The following is an 18,871-nucleotide window of genomic DNA, read 5'->3' as shown; positions in this document are numbered from 1 at the left end:
TACGAATACTTTATTATGTATTTGAGAGTTGCTAAGAGTAAATCTTAAAAGTTCTCTTAACAAAAAAAGAAATTGTAAATATGTGAGGTGATGGATATTCATTAAACTCATCGTGGTAACCACGTCACAATACATACATATATCAAATCATAATGTTTTATACCTTAACCTTATACAATGTTACATGTTGTTAATATACCAGTAAAAACTCAATAATAAGAAAATCAGTAACATAATTTAAAAAGACTTGATTTGGGCAAAAGATGTGAACAGACATATTACCAGAGAATACACAGGTGTCATAGAAGCATCTGAAAGGATTCTCCATATCACAAGTAGAAAAATGCAAATAAAATTACAGTGAGAAATAAAATATCTATTAGAATGGCTGAAATAAAAAATTCTCACCATACCAAGCGCTGGTGAGGATATGGCGCAATTAGAATTCCCGGAAGATGCCGATGGGAATATAAAAAGGTATAAAACCTCTCTGGAGAAGAGTTTGGCACTTAAGTCACACCGACACCTCCCACCTGACCCAGGTGTGCCACTGCTCGGTATTTACGAAGAAAAATGAAAGCGTATGTCTGTACCAAGGCTTCTATACAAATGGTCACAGCAGCTTTGTTTGTAGGAGTCCAGAAGTGGGGAGGAGGGAGGGATTACGTGTTAATTAAGCACGTGGAAATGTTTGAGCGTGATGGATAAGTTCACTCTCTTGATGACGATGACCATCTTATAGATGTGAGTGTGTGTGTGTGTGTGTGTGTGTGTGTATTTATGTCAAAACTTATCCGGTTATATACTTTAAATGTGTTCAGTTTGTTGCATGTTAACTATGCTGAATAAAACCTATAAAAAAGAGTCGGGATAAAACACATTAAGGAGCAGGGCAGGAAAGTTTCTTAAACTCTTTTTAGTCGTTTTTTTTCTCTTTTTTTTCCCCTTACCCTTGCAGTTGTGCTCATTTGGTTTTCTCTAAAAGACTAGGGGCTGCATTAAGGGAAATAAAAAATTCATAATGACTGAACGCTAATGAGGTTGTAGTAAAATTATTACATTTTCACCTCCCGCGTGGCAACATCAAACAGAAAAGCATCTTCGGAAAACAGCGCGGCAGTGCATATCGAGACCCATTTAAATATGTTCGTATCCTTTGATCCACTAATTCCATTTCCAGAAATTTATACCAAGGAAATAATATTTTAAAAGTGAGAGTCTTAGCGAAGTATTTCAAATGGCAGGGAAAAGCCATAACACGATGATAGCAACGGGGGAAATGACCGGGCCATTTTAGATTTCCTGAAGGAATGCAAAGCAATTCTATGCGGCATCGTGAGAAATGCGTGCATGATACATTATGTTTAAATCAGAATATAAAATGATTTCTACGCTATCGATACAATTAATTGAAAACTATGTGTACGAATGTGAATGGTTCTAGAGAAATAAACATTATTTGTTAGGACGTCAGAATTTAGAGTGAATTTTCATGTATGGTCCACTAGCATTGGTATATACTAGTGGCTTCTTCCATGAAGAATAAAATAATACAGACAGATTAAGACAAAACAGTGAATGTGTCTTAATATGTAGTTCCCATAGCTGCAATACTGAGATTTCAGAGCAGATTACGAGCTACATACATGTTACCTCCTGTGTACGCTCAAATGTCCGTGCAAATGACAATTAAAAAAAAATTTTTAAGACATAAACATATAAAGACAAAGGGGGAAGGAGAAAATAAAATGTTTAAAGCTTGAAAACATACGAAGAAAGCCGAATCGTAAGGTTGGGTTGAGAAAGCTGAGAAGCCATCTGATTTCCACTGCAGGATCCCAAAAGAGTAGAGTTTGCCAGCACCAGCGCCTACAACGTGGGCAGCAGGCTGACTCTTTGGGGAATATGACCAGCCGTGAACACGCCTAGAGATAACCACACACAGAAGATCAGACAGCAGGTCTGTGCGCCGAGCTAACGTGATGATTACGTGCCTCATTCGTGCATGAGCGGCCTGTCAAGGTTCATCAGCCATTTGGAAAAAAAAAAAAAAAATCTTAATATTAGAAGAATAAAGTGAAGGAGAAAGAAGGATTCGAAGAGACAATTGAAGAAAACGTCTCCAAAGAGAAGAATATGAGTTTCTAGATTGAAAAGGCCCACCGAGTATCTGACGCCACGGATGGAAATAGACCTTCACAAAAGCACATAATTTTGAAAACCTTAATGCACAAAGGAAAGATTCCACAAGCATCCACGAAGAAGAAGAAGAAGCGGTTCGTCTTCTCACAATGAGCTCCTCGGTTGCACCCGCCTGATTTTAAAAGCTTCGTTGCCGCGTGTGGCCGAGGACTACTGAGAACCTCCGCTCAGTAAGAGGCTCTGGATAAGACTGTGTTTCCTGCAAACTTTCCTGCTGTCTGATTTTCCCCGATGACCTTCCATTCTGTCGTTCTGGTGCAAGACGAATACATATTTGCCTTTGTTTTGTTTTGCAGTTGTTTTTTCGGCCTTCGTATTTGAGACCGTGATGAATCGAGATGTGCCTGCGATCAAGTGTCTTTTAATCAATCACAAGAAGAATGATTCATCGGCGGGGATATCACCACCGTCTCCCACGGTAAAGTAATATTAATATCGTAACTTTAGCTATTTTCTCCGGAGACCATACTTTGTAAGCGAATGAGACCCACTGTCAGGAGACCCAGGTCTACACGGGCCTTTCTTCTTACGTGTCTAAGTATATCATGTACTCATATCTGGGGCAGGTGAGCATCTATGCTCATCACTACCTGGCTCTCCCTTGCGTCGAGGGTCACGTTCTCTTTGGGTTTGGTTTTGGGCAGGACGCTGATACACGGCCTGAATGAGAGGCAGGGATTTCTCTTTCTCCTTAGAGAGAATCCAGGCTTCTCTCTCAAGCCTTAGTCCCCCGTTTCCAGCCGCCTCCTGCGTAGAGATAAATATGTTTTCCGTTTGGTCATTGGAGTCCGCCTCTACCATTTATTTCATTTCTGTTTCCCCAAACCTGCTCCTGTTCTTGTATTAATCGATTTCTGCTTTTGGCCTTGTCCCGTTCCCAGGCTTGGAGGCTCAGCCTCACTGTGGAGTATTTACTTCTCCCTTGCCTTCTTCTCATTAGGTCAGTTACCAAGTGCTATCATTTTTTTTTTTTTTTTCCTTTACGAGTTCTCATATAAGCACATCACATTCTCTAGTCTGGCTGCCACTTTCCTGAGCCGAGCCCTCGTTAGCTCCCTTATAATCACAGGAATATTGGAGGTGGCTTCTTCCTTCTGCTGCTCACCTCGGATGGGCCACCAGGCTATTTACTCGTCCTAAAGTACGTGGGACCTTCGGTGACGGCCCAGGACTTAGACTGATGTGCAGATTCTTCCATAATCTGCTTTTGGCCCCTTCCAGTTTCAGCCTTGATTCTAACTCCTCTTCTCCTTCTTGCTATTTATTCATCGAACTTCGCCTAGATATTTACTCAAATGAAAGATGTTCGAACGGCAGAGAACTGAAAGCATTAGATGTTCATGTGAAGAAAGAAGTCTATGGATGATAAAAAGCGAGCCTCGGTTAGCCCACTCCATAGACATTTCTGGTTAAGGGTTTATACGAACACGCAGTTGCTGTTTTCTGCGTAGCTATAACACACAAACACATGACGTGAGAACCCATGGGCCTCCCTAACAAATCAGAGACATTAGAAATAGTCTCAAAGTTTAAAATCGGTGTGCAATAGGTTTTTTGTGTTTCTTATAAAACACAGCCTTAAAAAAAAAATAACAATGACTGGCCTTGGTTCCTATTAGTCAGTCTTGTGTTATTTCTTCACATAGTGTGCATTTTATTCTTAGGCAATATCCAGGAGTCGGTGGTTCTTAAACAACACTAAGCAGACGACTGTGTGAACCCCAACTCTGGCAAAGGGGAGCCGTCTTCGTCGTGAGCTGTCATCTCCTTGACGCTGAAGTAATTTCGGGCATTTCCCCACTTCTGTGTGAAGTGGGCCTTTTCGGGTGTCTGTGGCTTTTATAAAAAAAAAAAGAAAGAAAGAAAGATTTTGATTTCGCTCACAGTTCACAGTTCTCAGATGAGGCATCTTTCTGGAAATCTGCATCTCGGCGGCGTCTTGAATGAACCAGCCCTTGTTAGCAGACAGAGCCATCTAATAAAAAAGCACCTGCTTCCTTAGCTCTAAGGTGACCAGTCTGTCCTGGGACCCAAATCGGACGATGTCACCCTCCCCGCAGCCCATTTCGTTTCTGTTGGACGTCTGAGCCTGTCCAGCGTTTCTCATTTCTCTTTGAAGCTTCGGGTGGTGCGCTGAGTTTCTCCACTGCAGTTACCGCTCTTGCTTTGTAACGAGCGAGTACTTGGGTGGGAGGGGGATGTGAACACCCTTTTCCTCCTCCAATTTCCACCTGCTAATTTTACCTCCCGCTGCTGGATCTTTGTCCACAACAGTCACCACTGCGACATGTGCCCGATGCTGACTTTCCTCTTCCCTCGTTCCCTCTACGCTTATTAATCGACGTCCTTCTGGGAAGAGCTATCCCTTACCGTCATTTTTCTTATGCATTCAATCGATGATGTCGTCGTGTCGGTGTGGATTCATAGACACGTACTTCATGTGTGCACGCGCACATGTGCACTAACCTCCCTTCCCACGATATTTATCTCTCCACCATCTCTCCGTCTAGCGATCACCATAACTTCATGCTGATAACTTTGATGTCCGTGTGGCACCAAACGGTTCATTCTTACTTTCCTTCTTTCCTTACTTACACCTCTCTCTCTGACAGGTAGGAAGCCGGCTCCCGCGATGAGAATGTCCTCATGTATTCGATCCTAGCGCGTACGGGAACTAGTCTCAGAATCATCACCCCACACCCCGCTGAGACACGGGCTTACCCACCGGCACGCACGATTCGTGTTCGCGCTTTCTGTCTTTCACCTTATTGTATCCGAAGTATTATTTTCCTAAACTACTCAGGTTCCTCTTCCCCCCCCCCCACCCCCTTCACTACGGTTACGTTATTTATTCGTTACCCATCAAGTTCATTACGCGTGTGTGCCATTTTGAATTCCCCCCATATCCCGATTGGTTTTAATTATTTATTTTTGGGGTGTGGGAAGCAGGATTATGGTCCTAGAAGCCACGGCTAGGTAATAAGGTATGCTCGGAGAAATGTCCCTCCCTCCTCATCCCTGTTACCAAGTTTCCATCCTTTTCCCATCCGCCTCCTATGCTTACTGTGCTTAACCAATCCCTACAGATTTGCAGTATTATCCTGTTTTGTTTTTGTTTTTTTTTTTTTTTGGTGCACAGATGAGCAGATACAAACGTATCTCCTTGTATCCGCTTCTTTTTTTACATGGAGCGCAGCAGCGCACTTGACGGTCGATACTTTGTGCATCCAGCTTTCTTCACGTGACAACATTCCCAGGACATCCCTGCGGGTCTGCTCACTGTTCTTTTTCTCCCTTGTCGCTGCTCGGGACCCCGTCCTGTGGCTTTGCCGCTCTGCGCATTCGGCCGCTCCCCTGAGTACAAGCACTAGGTTATTTCCAACATTTTGCCATTACGAGTGGCGCTGCGGGTCACTGCCGGAGGTATATTCCTAGAAGTGAGATCGAAACAGTGAGTGCGCATGTAGCGTTATGAGGCATGTCGCCGAATTCCCCTCCAGAAGGCCCGCGCGAGTTTGCATTCCCTCGGCTACGTGTGACAGACGCTGTTCCCTCATGGCCTCGCCGACAAAATGTGTTGTCACACGTTAAAGCTCATGCCAGTCTAATAAATAAGAAGTGAGATATATGTGTACATATATATATCTCACTTCTTGTTTTAATTTATAGTTCTCTATTTATAAGTAAGTTTGAACATTTCTCATCTGTTCAAGGGCCATTCTTTATATCCTTTGTGCGTGTATGTGCGTGTGTGTGTGTGTGTGTGTGTGAGAATTATCTATTTATCTCATTTTCCCATTTTTCTGCTGTGATTTTCGGCGTCCCTCACTTTTCACGAATTGCATGTCAGGGGTATTCGTCCTTTATTTGTAATATAAGTTGCAGATATTTTCTTCTAAGATGTCAGTTTTTCAAAAAACTTTATTCTACACCCATCGTTTACGACTCAGCTCTATGGCTAGACCTCGGTAAGGTGTGCCCCCCTCCTCCTCCGCCCCACCCCCCGTTCGGAGGCCACCTCTGCCTCTCCTGACGTTCCGGGGCATTTAAAGTTACCTGTCACAGTAGTTCGTATCTTTTTATGGGACACCTTGTATTTCACTTCGTGTTTTATTTATTTCTTCCTACTAGACTCAAAACTCTTTAAGAAAACTCTTTTCTCTCTAGATCCAGAGCACCCAGCAGATGATCTAGCGCCTTATCAGATACTGACCGAATGAACTTACCTGATACTAACCGAATAAGTGAACAAATAGAACCAGAAATACGACTCGAGCTCAGTAGCAGACGAGCTCCCCTGCTCTTCCCCTAACGAAGCTTTGTGTGTGTCCGCGCGTGTGCGTGTGTGTGTAAGCAATGCGGCGTGTCAGGGGCCCAGGAGCAGAAGTTGGTATCACACCCTCCTCTTAATAGATCTCGACTTTTTGAAGCGGGCAAGGAGCGCAGGGAGGCAATGAGCCTCTGGGGAATATCCGCCCAGCAAATATTTTGGCTTTTCAATTCCCTCTAACACAAATACCAATTTACTATTACTGTGTAGATTCTTATCTGCATACAAATAATCACGAAAACATTTACACGTTTTGTGATTGTGGTCTGCACATTGGTTTGCTAGAGCCGCCGTGGCAAAGTATCGCGGACCGGGTGGCATAAGAGACAGAAATTTACTGTCTCACAGGTCTGGAAGCTAAAAACCTGGGCTTTCCATGTCAGTAGGTTGGTTCTTCCTTAAGGTTCCAAGGGAGGGTCCGTTTCGGGCCTCTCTCCTCGGCTTGTACGTGACATCTTCACGTTCACGTGGCACGTCTCCAAATTTCCTCTTCTTAGAAGGACACCAGTCAAACTGGAGCAGAGCCCACCCTGACTCAATGACCTCTGTGGAGACCCCATCTCTAAACAGGTCACATTCTGAGCTACCGGGTGGTAGGACTTCAACATACGAATTCTAGGGGGACACGATTCAACCCTTCACAGCCTGTAAAACACTTCAGTAGTGCGGCCTTACGTTATAGTTCCTTTAGAGACTTACAGTTAATGGGCCGTTTCAATGGGTTATGACGTGCGTTGACGCCTTGGGCACGGTGTGCGGTGTGTCGGCATGCGTGTATTTGGTCAAGGTTCCAGCTGAGATGAGACTTCATTGAACACGCTCTTGTCGTGAATTCACGCTGTTCCCTTCTGTGACACAGCCGTCAGAATCTCCAGAAGACCTCGGCTGTGCCCTGAGGACCGGGAGCTCAGGGACGGTCTATGAAGCAGCTTTGGAGGTCGAGGCGTCCGCATCCGTCACGCTCCAAGTGCTGGTCAGCACCCCAGGGGACATTTCCTGTCTCTGGGTCTTTAAACACAGCTCCCTGAATTGCCAGCCACACTTCGATTCGCAAAACAGGTAAGGGAGAATGGTAGATGTGCAGATGTTAAGGATTTTGGGAGGAAGACTTCATCACCGTCAAAATGCTTTTTGCTTCGTTTAGAGTTTCTTTTCAAATTTATGTACCTGTCCATCGTAACACTGATCTCCAGCGAAATCATGAACAAAAATACAGTGAGGACGTGGATACACAACATGATATATTTGTCAAAACCCATAGGATGTACAATGCAAAAAGCGAAGCCAACATAAACCATCGACTTTGTTAGTTAATATAAATATTGGTTCACCAATTGTAGCAAATACAGCACACCTAGAAAGGAGTTTATAAGAGGGAAGCCTGGGCAGGGGGGCTGTATGTGGGATTTCTCTGTACCTTCTGCTCAATTTTTCTGTACCTCTAAAATTGCTCTAAAAAAGACCATTAATTTAAAAAATTACATACAGATATAGAGGTATAGTCAGGGCCTAAGAAAGCAGTGAGTAGTAGCTGGTAAAATGTAAAGCAGAGTAAACAGACTATTTGGCATTTTTAAGGAGTCTTGTTTTTTAATTGGACTTTGTCTTAAAGATGAAAAGAAAGTTTTCATCCCATTCTGGTCACAGTACGAGAAGCTTCTTTTTGGGAAATGCTTGGGGAAGGAACATTTGGCTTTACCTATTTGGTTTCGCAGCATGACAAGCAGAATTGCAACATGACATCCATACGACATTTTAGTGAGAAATCGATCTGCGTGAGAGGAACGTTGGTCTCATGACCCAGAGAAGCGTCTCAGCCGAGAGTCGTGGATTGAAATCAAAGCCCGGACCCGACTCTGTCCCAATTGCTGTCCTTGCTACTGCCCTCCCTCGCTGACTCTGTCCTCTCACTGAGACCAGAGAGGGACAGGAAGCAAGTGCCACGGGCCATTTAAATAATTCTAAGCCTCCTCGTTCACTAATTCTTCGTTCGTGCGGGGAGTGTTCCGGCGGCCCCGTAGCTGTAGAAACAAGGCAGTAAATGACACCCAGTACCCTAATGGGGGTATCGGTCAGGCTGCTTGAATCAGATGTGGGGGATCATCTCTGGGATGGACTAGAACCAAGTTTCTCTATTTGTTTCTTTAAGATCAAGTAAACTCTTAAGTAATTTTCAGGATGGTGTCTGTAATTCTGAACTTTGCTTCTAAATCTCGGAACACATTTATTTTCCTTTCCTCTTTTGAAACTGTATTACTCACTTCTGTTTTTCGGTTACCTTTGTCTTGGAGTTGAACCAAAACCCTCTCCTATTAAGAATTTTGACTTAAAAATGTTCCAATGATCTTGTTAAACCTCAATGGCACCAAAGTTCTGACTGGATGGCGACCCAAAAGCAGAGTGAAAAGGTAGGATTCTTCCACTCAGTGAGAGGTGGTCTTTTTCGTTTTAGGAGAGGCGGGCCCGTTGGCTAGCCAAAGTCACAGGTCTTGTGTGGGTTAGCTAACTTAGTACCAAAACATTTTTAGTGAAAACTTTATCTGGACTCTGACTTGTAGCCAGAAAGATCCAACACCTAAGCTTTGATAACTGCCTCTAATTTTGTACGATATTCAAATGATACAAGGAGAGCAAGTGTTTCAGGGGAAGAAGGCACATTACCAAAAATCTGCAGAAACAAATCAAATCTATAACCTCTAATTTACTGTCAATATGAGTATGATCACAAATATTCTCTTTTTTTTAGGTTAAAAATTTGGTTATTTTTAAATTTTTATTTATTTTTCACCTAGAGTTGATGCTCAGTATTATTTTATATTAGTTTCAGGTGTATAGCATGATGGTTAGACATTTATGTGGTTTATGAAGTAATCCCTCCAATACGCATTGCCATTACAGGATTACTGACTATATTCCCTATACTGTGCTTTACATCCTTGTGAATATTTTGTAACTACCAGTCTATGCTTCTTAATCCCTTCCCCTTTTTCACCCACCCACCAACCCCTCCTCCCATCCGGCAGCCATCGAAATGTTCTCTGTATCTATGAGTTCGTTTCCGTTTCGTTTGTCCGTTTATTTCGTTCCTTAGATTCCGCGTAGAAGTAAAATCCTGTGGTATTTGTCTTTCTCTGTCTGACTTCTTTCACTCAGCATAATCTCCCTCTAGGTCCATCATTCAAAGCACAAATACTCTTGAACTCTGTCGCTCGGGGTCCTGCCGTGGAGGTGTGCGTTTGGGTGGCCTGGGGATTTTGTTAAAATGCAGAGTCTGGTCCAGTAGGTCTGGTCGGGGCCCGAGAGTCTGCATCTTTGTCGGCTCCCAGATGATGGAAGAAAGGCCGCACTTTGGGTAGTAAGGGGCTGAAGCCAGAAGGTGTACACTCGCATCCGGCCTCACTCAGCGAACTGCTAGAGAATATTTTAGGCTTTCATGAGAACAGACATCAGCAAACACACATCAAAGCTGTTTCTCCGAAGAGAACCTCCTTGGCCAAATATATCTTTACGAAACATCTGAAAAGTTAAAAATACAGACATTGAGACAGCTTCCTCCTCACATCCATGCGACATGTCGATGTATTATTACTTCATAGGAAAATACCTCGTGTCCGATTTTCCTTGAGCTCTTTCATCTAGAGAGAGAGTGTGGTTGTGGGACGTGCTTTGTCCTTGAAGGGAATGGTCCGCCATTGCCCCTGCGGACACGCCACCAAGCCTCTGTGTTTTTGGATGTAAGATCCCCCCCCCCACGAGGGGCTTTGGGGAGCGCGAGGCGGAGGTGCCCGAATGCAGGCCCCTTGCTCCCGAGGGAGGGACTGGTTGGAAGTCAAGGTCAGACTAACGAGTCGCAGGCTGAGTGCTGGGCACGTGACGCGAGCTGTGTCCTTCACGGAGCGGCCGTCCGCGCCCACAGTCAGAGAGGGAGTACGGCAGCCGCCCCACCGCCTGTGACTCAAGGTGAAATTTTGTGTTTTTAGTTTCACACGCTTTCCGAAATAGCCAGTTCTCTTTCTTGTTTTTCAGGGGAGTTGTTTCCATGTTCATTTTGAAAATGACAGAAACCCAGGCTGGAGAATACCTACTTTTTATTCAGAGCGAAGCGACCAATTACACAGTATTGTTTACAGTGAGTATGAGAAGTAAGTGCAGCTCACTACTAGGTCTTCGCGATTGGCCACGACGTTGTTTAGAACCCCTGGGCTTTGTCCCCATCTGCTCTGGACACGACATTTGTTCTCCACCAACATGTGCTTGAATCTTCAGCCATCCTCATAATCTGTCGAGACTCTCCGGCCTGACCCATGGGGACTATCAGTATGAGCACCCTGAAAAGCCCAGGACTTTCCTCTTTCCTCTTTCCAGGCCCCCAATTTTTTTTTTTTTTTTTTTTTTTTTGTCAGTGACAGATGGCTGACAGGGAAGAAATGGAGAATATTTATTTTGATCTTGGGATCAGCAGTCCCAGGTTCTTATTCTGGATCTGATGTGACCACCGTTGGCAGGTTGCTTATGCCCCCTAATTCTCTATCCCCTTATCTATAAAATAGGGGTCAAAGTACATATACCTCAGGGGCTTGTAAGATCTTTGCACTTCCTGAGAGAACTCTCTGTGATGATGACAATGTCTGCGTCTGCGCCTTCCACAGGTGGCTGTCGGACACTTAAAATGTGGCCAGCGTGACCCAGGAAGCAAAATCTTAATTTCATTCAATTTTAGTAACGTAAAAATGGAGGTCAAGTAACCACGCATTGGCGACTGCATGTACGCCGAGGCCAGGTCACTACACACGCTGTAAGCGGTGACCAGGGAGGCAGACGTGCGGTTGGCGGAAATGCCACCTGCCTGTGTCTTCCGGCGGGTGTCTCCTTGTTGCCCCCCAGTTGCGCACGGGCCTGGCGATTGTACAGAATCACGCCATGTGCCCGAACGCTTTACGTCCTGTGACAGGTGGGTGCGTTCACACAGGCCCTACTGCCTCTAGGGACCAGGACAGTTTCAGAAACCCCAGTTTTGTGCCATTTTAAATTAGGTCCCCTGGCTGCCCATCGGTCCAACTTGCCGGGCCTCCCTCCTCGTCAGTGACTGGAAGACACAAAATTGGGGCGTGGTGCGTGCGCCTCCAGCCCCCAGGGGTGCCCTGCTCAGGAGGAACCCTCACCGAGGGCATTCTGCATACACCCTCTCGGTCCTCACAATGCTGCTGTCTTCACGCAGCCGAGGGAAGGGACCCCCCGGGGTGGCGATGGGCCCGGCCAGAGCCGAGTATGGCCAGGTCTCCACTTTCTGCTCCACCAGGCTTGGGCCTTGCCGCCCAAGCTACCAACAGCAAGGGCACGTGTGGCTGTTTAGATTCACAAAGTGTCACATTCCCAGGGTTGAGGTTGGGGTGTTTGGTTCTATAGTAAGGCAAAAAGTAGGTAAAAATCAAAATTCGTCCTGCAAAGCCCTTCAAGGACTCTGAACTTCATGGGACCAGAGCCCTAGAGGCTCAAAAGACAAGAGGTACCTTCTGTTGCCCTTTGATTTCGGTCTCGTTCCCTGTCCCCCTCCCCAGTTGTCACCAAGTGTTTATAGTCGAATTTCTTTCAGGTAACTGGGCCTATGCTTGGTCCCTATTTTATTTAGGGTACCTTCTTTTCACTCAAGATTTCCAATGTAAAAACTTAACGACAATCATTCTAGTAAATTGTAACCTGCTTTTAGCATTCTGCTGGGTGGTGGGTTCAAAAAAAATCAGGTGGGAGAGACTTGGCAAAAGTCCACGTGAAAAAGAGGAAAGGGTTTAGCAAACCACAAGCTCAGTGGTAACCAACGGTATGGCAAGCTTGCTGAAAAAGGAGATCTGAACCTTGGCAGCATTCATGAAAATATAATGTCTGGGTTCAGGAAATCCGTGGAAGATTGTTATTTCCAGTTCTGCAGCGTTAGTGATGAATATTGACAAAACAGAGCAACCAGAATCGTGAAGAACTTGGGATTCCCTAAGTTGGGAGCAGCTCGTGGAATTGGGAATGTAAAGCATAGGGAAGGAACTATTTTGGGGGGAGGAGAAGGTCGGTTGCCGGGTAATGGAGAAGGAATTCTTCTGGCGGGCTGACTAGTTCGAATACCTTGCATGGTGATTATCTCCCTTGACCTTGGTTTCTGACTTGAAATGTATGAAAGATTGTCATGTGGAAGCAAAAATGACACTTAAAAAAAAATTTCTCTAGAAGGTAGAATTGAGACCGATGGTCAGAAATTACAGGGGGAGAAAGAAAAAACCACCACGAAATGGAAAAGATATTTGCAATTCACATAATCAGCAAAGGATTAATAGTCATAACAGACAAAGTGCATCTATAAATCAATAAGAAAAAAAAACAATAACAAAAATGAACAAAAGACAGGAGTGTTCATTTTACTTTCAGAACATGTTACCTAAATGGTCAATAAATATATTCAATTAGTAATCGAGAAATGCAAATTAATACCACACCAGGATATCATTTTATACCCATGAAGTGGTTGGAAATTCGATGTGGTTAGCCCATGGAGTGCTGGGAACCCTCACAGCCTGCTGTGTAGGTGGAAATTAGAGCAACCGCTTTGGGAAACGCGATCGTCACGGTGTGTAAGACGGAACGTGCTCACACCGTGTATACCACTGCTGGGCGTGTGACTAAGATGCCTACACGCCGCCTCAGCAGGAGCGTACACAGCGTTCAGAGAGCCATTGCTGGGGATGCAGAAAACTGGGGACCATCCGGACATCCCCCGCCAGGAAGTGGAATAAGATTATAACGTATTATTCACCGATGGGATACCACGTAGCAGTAACAAGAAAAAAAAAATCGAATGAAGTATAGCATAAAACGTAAGGTTGAGTGAGAGAATGAAACCGTGAGAAAGCGGAGAGAAAAAGGTGTCCCTGCTCATTGAGGGACACCCTCCGTTGAAGCTAAAAACGGGCAAAACGAACTAACACATTGTTTAGGGCCGTAGATCTATGTCGGGAGGATCTGTTTAAAAGCACAGAAATGATAACCACAAAATTCGGGAGACGGGTTACCTGGGGTCAGGAGTGGGTAGAAACATAAAAGTAGACTCGAAGATGTTTATTAATATTTGCGGTTATTGAGTCGGGCGTGGGCCCACGGCTATGTTCATTTTTATTATCACGCTTCCAAATTTTACACTTCGTATATTCTTTTGTGTGTATATACATACATATACGCACCTATATAAAATAGTAAATAATAACTTTGAAATTTATTATAAAAAGGGAGATTGAAATTTAGCGTAGGGAAACTTTCTTTAAAAAAAAAAAGATTTATTAAAACTGGAGTAAACGTCTCAGGGAGGTAGTGAACTCCTGACCCCAGAGTGGGTCAAGAAGAAATAGAAAGAAAGTTCGGACGTTAAGCACCGTGGAGGGCAGGGGAGGGGGGAGGGACGAGGAAGGATGGTCCCTGTGAGTAGGAGTCTAAACCCAACCTCTCACTTGGTCCCAGTTCTAAGTCCATCCTACTATATTTCATCATTTCTAAATCAACCAATGTCTACGGAGATCTAGATAAAATTATAGGAAGAAAGTTGGGTCTCAAACTATTTACATATTTTTTTTTATTAGTATGGGTTTTCAACTTTATGTTATTTCCAATTTTCCTTTCCTTATGGGTATCGATGTATTCGTATTTTTACGTGGCTTCGTTCCACTCAACTTTAGTTGTCTACAGATGTACGAAATGCCCGAAGAACTTGGCTAAGCGGATAAATACTGACGTTGGCGTTTCAGCCAGGGTTGAATTTAATATCTCAGTGAGGAGGGGATATGTTATTATTATATATATTTGGAGCAGAGCAGAAGACATTGCTGTAGTGTAAAACAATAGCTTTTTTTTTTTTTTAATGATGTAGGATGTTCTTTTTCTGAGGGGGGCTGCTAAGACACTTATTCTAAAAATATTAAAATGTTTGTAATTTGCGCTGCCTTAGATGCCCTGCCTTACACCTTACGGAGACCGTATTTCAGGAAAATGGAAGACCAGGACGCCCTGGTGTGTGTGTCTGAGAGCATTCCAGAACCCACCGTGGAATGGGTGTTCTGCGACTCACAGAGTGGAAGGTACGGCACGTGTGGACGTAGCTGCCCCTGCCTTTACTTTTGTGGTCTTTTCCCCATGTAGTGGACATCACGCGGGCTGGACGGTGGAACTTGTCACCACGTTAGCAGGCAACTTGGGCTCCTTAGAGAGCGATCAGCATGGCCTGCCCAGGGAGGACGATGGAATGTTCTAGTAAGGATCCCTTTTGGGGTTTTCCTGTATTGTTTTCCTCAGCTACAGAGTCCTCCCCGGATGTTAAATGACACAAGTAAGAGTGCTTTTAAGTCATAGGATTGTTAGCTCCCTGAGCATCTGGCCGGGGGACAAAGAAGGTACGGATTTTAGCGTACAGTTCCCTCTAAGTAAGAAATTTCCCTGTGAATGAATGTTTAATTGGTGATTCTTCTGTTTATTCTGGAAAAGTGGCTTAATATGATTGTTGAAGGACACAGAATCCAGCTGGGGTTCAAACCCTGGTTTGCTGACTACCCGTGTGGCCTTGGGCAAGTTCCTCGACCTCTCCTTTCTCATCAGAAGAATGGGGATGTCGAAAATACCTACTTAAAGGATTGCTAGGTTGATTAAACGAATCGAAATTTGCAAAGCACATAGAACAGTGCCTGGCAGATAGTAGGTACCGTATAACTGTTTACTTTTGTTTTTTTTTGTATGTGCCATAGCTAAGTTTTCACGAAGTAAGAAAAGTTTTCACAAAGTCAGAATTCATGCGATTCGAACTAATTAAAATTTACTAAATGACTTTTTTTTTGAAAAATAGGACTAAAGAGGAGAATAGATAAGAAAGGTTACTAGATGATATGAATATGATCCCGGATTTTCGAGGGAAAAGGAAAAGAGATCACCTGTAGATAGATATGAAATGTGTGTATAGAAAAAATAAAATGATCGGAAGGCTACACACTAATGACAGTTGTCATCTCTGGGTGGTAGGAATCGGGCCATTTAAAATTCTTTTCTTTGGGCTTTTCTCTGTTTTCCAAAATTCCTACAGTGAACCCAATTATTGTCCTAAAATAATAATAATAATAATAATAATAATAATAATAATAATAAACCTCAAGGAATGATGCATAAACAAAGAAAAGAATGCACTTCAGCAAAGTGATCCAGAAGCGAGACGGGACTGAACACAGACAGTAAAAGCCACATCTGCTTTGGGGAACTCCTGAGCCACCGAAGTCCTCCCGCTCAGGTGGGATTGGGAGGGGCCCACGAGGTCCCGGAACGTGGCGCCGTCCCTCAGGAGTGACCCCGAGGCTCAGCTCTCCTGTTGGCTCTGGGAGAGCTGACGCCTTTGGCAATGAGCCTCTCTGTCCCCTTACGGCCTCAAGGAAAAGATACGTAACGTGTTGAGACGCGTTAAAATCGAGTCACGCTTCCTTTCTTCCTCCCCCCGCCCCCGCCGCCGTGTCTTCTTTCTCAAGGCTTCTTTTCTTCCTTTCTCTGTAAACAACAACAGAAGGAGGCCACCAAACACAAACGTTAAAGCCATCTTATTACGCACTTCTCTCGAGCGTCATTCTAGTTAGTTGAGGTCACGAGTGACTGACTGGTTCTCGTCTGAACTTTGCTGAAAACAGAGATTTAGGTTTGATTTACCTTTTCGCCGGTCCCCTTCTTTGCATTCTCAAATAGACTCTTTGTAAAGGACTCTTTAAAAGGCCCTAGAACCTTCAACTTTGTTCCTCTCCGGAACATTCATCTGTAATTTTATTTTTTTAATTTTTATTTATTTATATTTATATTTATTTTTTTGTCATTCATTTTTTCCCCCTTACCTCCCCTCCTTCCCCTCAGGAAACCACTAGTCCATCATCCATGTCCGTGAGTCTCTGTCTGTTTGTCCTGCTCATTTGTTGCTTTTAGGTTTATATCCCACATATAAGTGATATCATGTGATTTTCAACTTTTTCTGTCTGGCTTATTTCGCTCAGCATGATTATCTCGAGGTCCATCCATGTTGTTGCAAATGGCTGTATTTCATCTCTTCTTATGGCTGAGTAATATTCCGTTGTCTATATGTACCACAGCTTCTTTAGCCAATCATCTATCATAGGACACTTCAGTTGCTTCCATGTCCTGGCCACTGTGAATAATGCTGCTATGAACATTGGTGTGCAAACATCTTTTCTGATATGAGTTTTCAAGTCTTTGGGGTTAAAGACCCAGTAGAGGGATTGCTGGATCATACGGTACATCGATCATCTGTCATTTTAAACTGCGTTTAGTGAAATGGCATTTATTTTCTAATTGCAGCTGTAAGGGAGAAAGCCCAGATGTGATTACAAAGGAGGCGAGCGTACTCTACGAGTTATTTGGCACAGACATAAAATGCTGTGCAAGAAATAAGCTTGGGAGGGAGTGTACGAAGCTCTTCACAATAGGTAAGACCATAACATTACGGATTTCCACTTTTAGTGACTATTCCTTAGAAACGATCCGGGACTAACTGTGACAATCTAATCATTTGACTTCTGAAATCCTCCAGTTCTTTTATCGACTTGTAATGGATTCCATAACTGCTATGAGAGTTAATAAAATCATAAAAGATATATTAACTTACTAATTTTAAAGATTGATAACATGATGAAAGGTTCGTAACGTTCGAGATGACGTTCACACCTTCGAACATCTTCAGAACGTTCAGGATATAGTTTGCGGTGAAGGAGAAAAATCACTTTTTTTCTAACTCGGGATCTTTTTGTCTTCTAGATCTAAATCAGAGTCCTCGGACCACATTGCCGCAGTTATTCCTGAAAGTGGGAGAACCTTTATGGGTCAGGTGCAAAGCCGTTCACGTAAACCACAAATTCGGGCTCAGCTGGGAGTTAGGAAACAAGGCGCTGGCCGAGGTAACAGCCCGCGTTTGCCTTCTGAAGATGCAGAAACCGCGACCCGATAGGACAGGTCGAACTCATTAAATTCACTCTGTTCTGTTGACACCTAGGGCAGCTACTTTGAGATGAGTACCTATGCCACAAACAGAACTATGATACGGATTCTGTTTGCTTTTATATCGTCAGCGGGAAGAAATGATGCCGGGTATTACACTTGCCACTCTTCCAAGCACGCAAGCCAGTCGGCTCTGGTCACCGTCATAGGTAATGCGGGCTGCTCAGCGCTTTCTTCGCTCGTAATTCTAGTTGCTTCAGTGTTGACTGGGAGGTGTGTGCCGCCGGTTATGATTTTAACTTCACGTTGCACTCGAAACGCTGAGAGAGACACTAGCTCCCTTCTGGGCCGGTTAAACCGAGCCCGCTTGAATGTCACTGTCTTCCTACTTAGCGCATCGCGTGGAATTTTGTCTTCCGGTAGACTGTGAGTTTTGTAAGGTCAGGCAGGGGTGATTCCTTCTACCCCGTGGACCCTGGCACAAAATCGGCATTTAATGAAAACTTGTTGTAAGAACTAACAGAGAGGGAGTGAGCAGTGGCCGAGAGAGCCGGACAAGCCCCTAGATGTATTCAAATTTGGGTGAGATATGGAGGATTTGAAAATGATCACGCTTTAAGTAATCTCAGATTCGGTGGCAGCCTTCGGCCCTCACGAAAAGGCGAAGATTTGAAGGCATTCCCTTATTCACACTCGTAAGGAAGGTTCCACAGGAGACCTTGTGAGTGTTGCTGGTTAGAGCGTTCTTTTCCTTGTGGCCTGAGGTCGTTTTACGTGGGACGCGTCACTGTGAGCGGTTCTGGGTGGGGACCCCTTCTCTGTACGTGGTCAGCTGAGCTGAAGGAGCTCTTTCAACCATCTGAAATTGTCTGCAAAATCTGTAGGCTTATTTATATGTATTTTCGGGGAAAAGAGTCAATGATTACATTCAATTCTTAGAGGAATCGTGACTCCGAAGGCATCCAGCTCAGGCTTATGATGGGGTATGTCTGCGTTTCTTGTCGGACTATCAAATCTGACCTGCAGCGTGATTTAAATTTGACCCAAATTTAATTTCTTGCATTCGACCCATGAGTTAAAAGGTACTTATCGTCTAGATATGTTTCTGTATTCATCCCGTTATCTAATTTATAAATGCTTTTTTTGTTGTTGTTACAGAAAAGGGATTTATAAATGCTTCCAAAACAAGGGAAGATTATGAAATTGACCAGTACGAAGAGTTTTGTTTTTCTGTCAAGTTTAAAGCATATCCACAAATCAGATGCACGTGGACCTTCTCCCGAAAATCTTTTCCTTGTGAACAAAGTGGCCTCGACGACGGGTACAGGTAAGGCA

At 44.0% G+C, this 18,871-nt stretch overlaps 1 protein-coding gene across 3 annotated transcripts in view; it reads left to right on the top strand.

Moving 5' to 3' along the window:
- FLT3 (fms related receptor tyrosine kinase 3) overlaps positions 1–18,871 on the top strand; it is a 53,325-nt gene that overhangs the window by 8,076 nt on the left and 26,378 nt on the right. For all 3 annotated transcript variants that reach the window (XM_036228390.1, XM_036228392.1, XM_036228391.1), the window contains exons 2-9: positions 2,499–2,620; positions 7,392–7,591; positions 10,559–10,674; positions 14,514–14,643; positions 16,901–17,028; positions 17,357–17,496; positions 17,592–17,745; positions 18,695–18,863. In XM_036228390.1, the coding sequence (XP_036084283.1) occupies positions 2,499–2,620; positions 7,392–7,591; positions 10,559–10,674; positions 14,514–14,643; positions 16,901–17,028; positions 17,357–17,496; positions 17,592–17,745; positions 18,695–18,863 (1,159 nt within the window). The remainder of the gene's footprint in view (positions 1–2,498; positions 2,621–7,391; positions 7,592–10,558; positions 10,675–14,513; positions 14,644–16,900; positions 17,029–17,356; positions 17,497–17,591; positions 17,746–18,694; positions 18,864–18,871) is intronic.

This window comes from Rousettus aegyptiacus, unplaced genomic scaffold, assembly GCF_014176215.1.
Source record: "Rousettus aegyptiacus isolate mRouAeg1 unplaced genomic scaffold, mRouAeg1.p scaffold_m13_p_11, whole genome shotgun sequence".
Classification (NCBI taxonomy): domain Eukaryota; kingdom Metazoa; phylum Chordata; class Mammalia; order Chiroptera; family Pteropodidae; genus Rousettus; species Rousettus aegyptiacus.
This window is presented reverse-complemented; position numbering and strand designations above follow the sequence as displayed.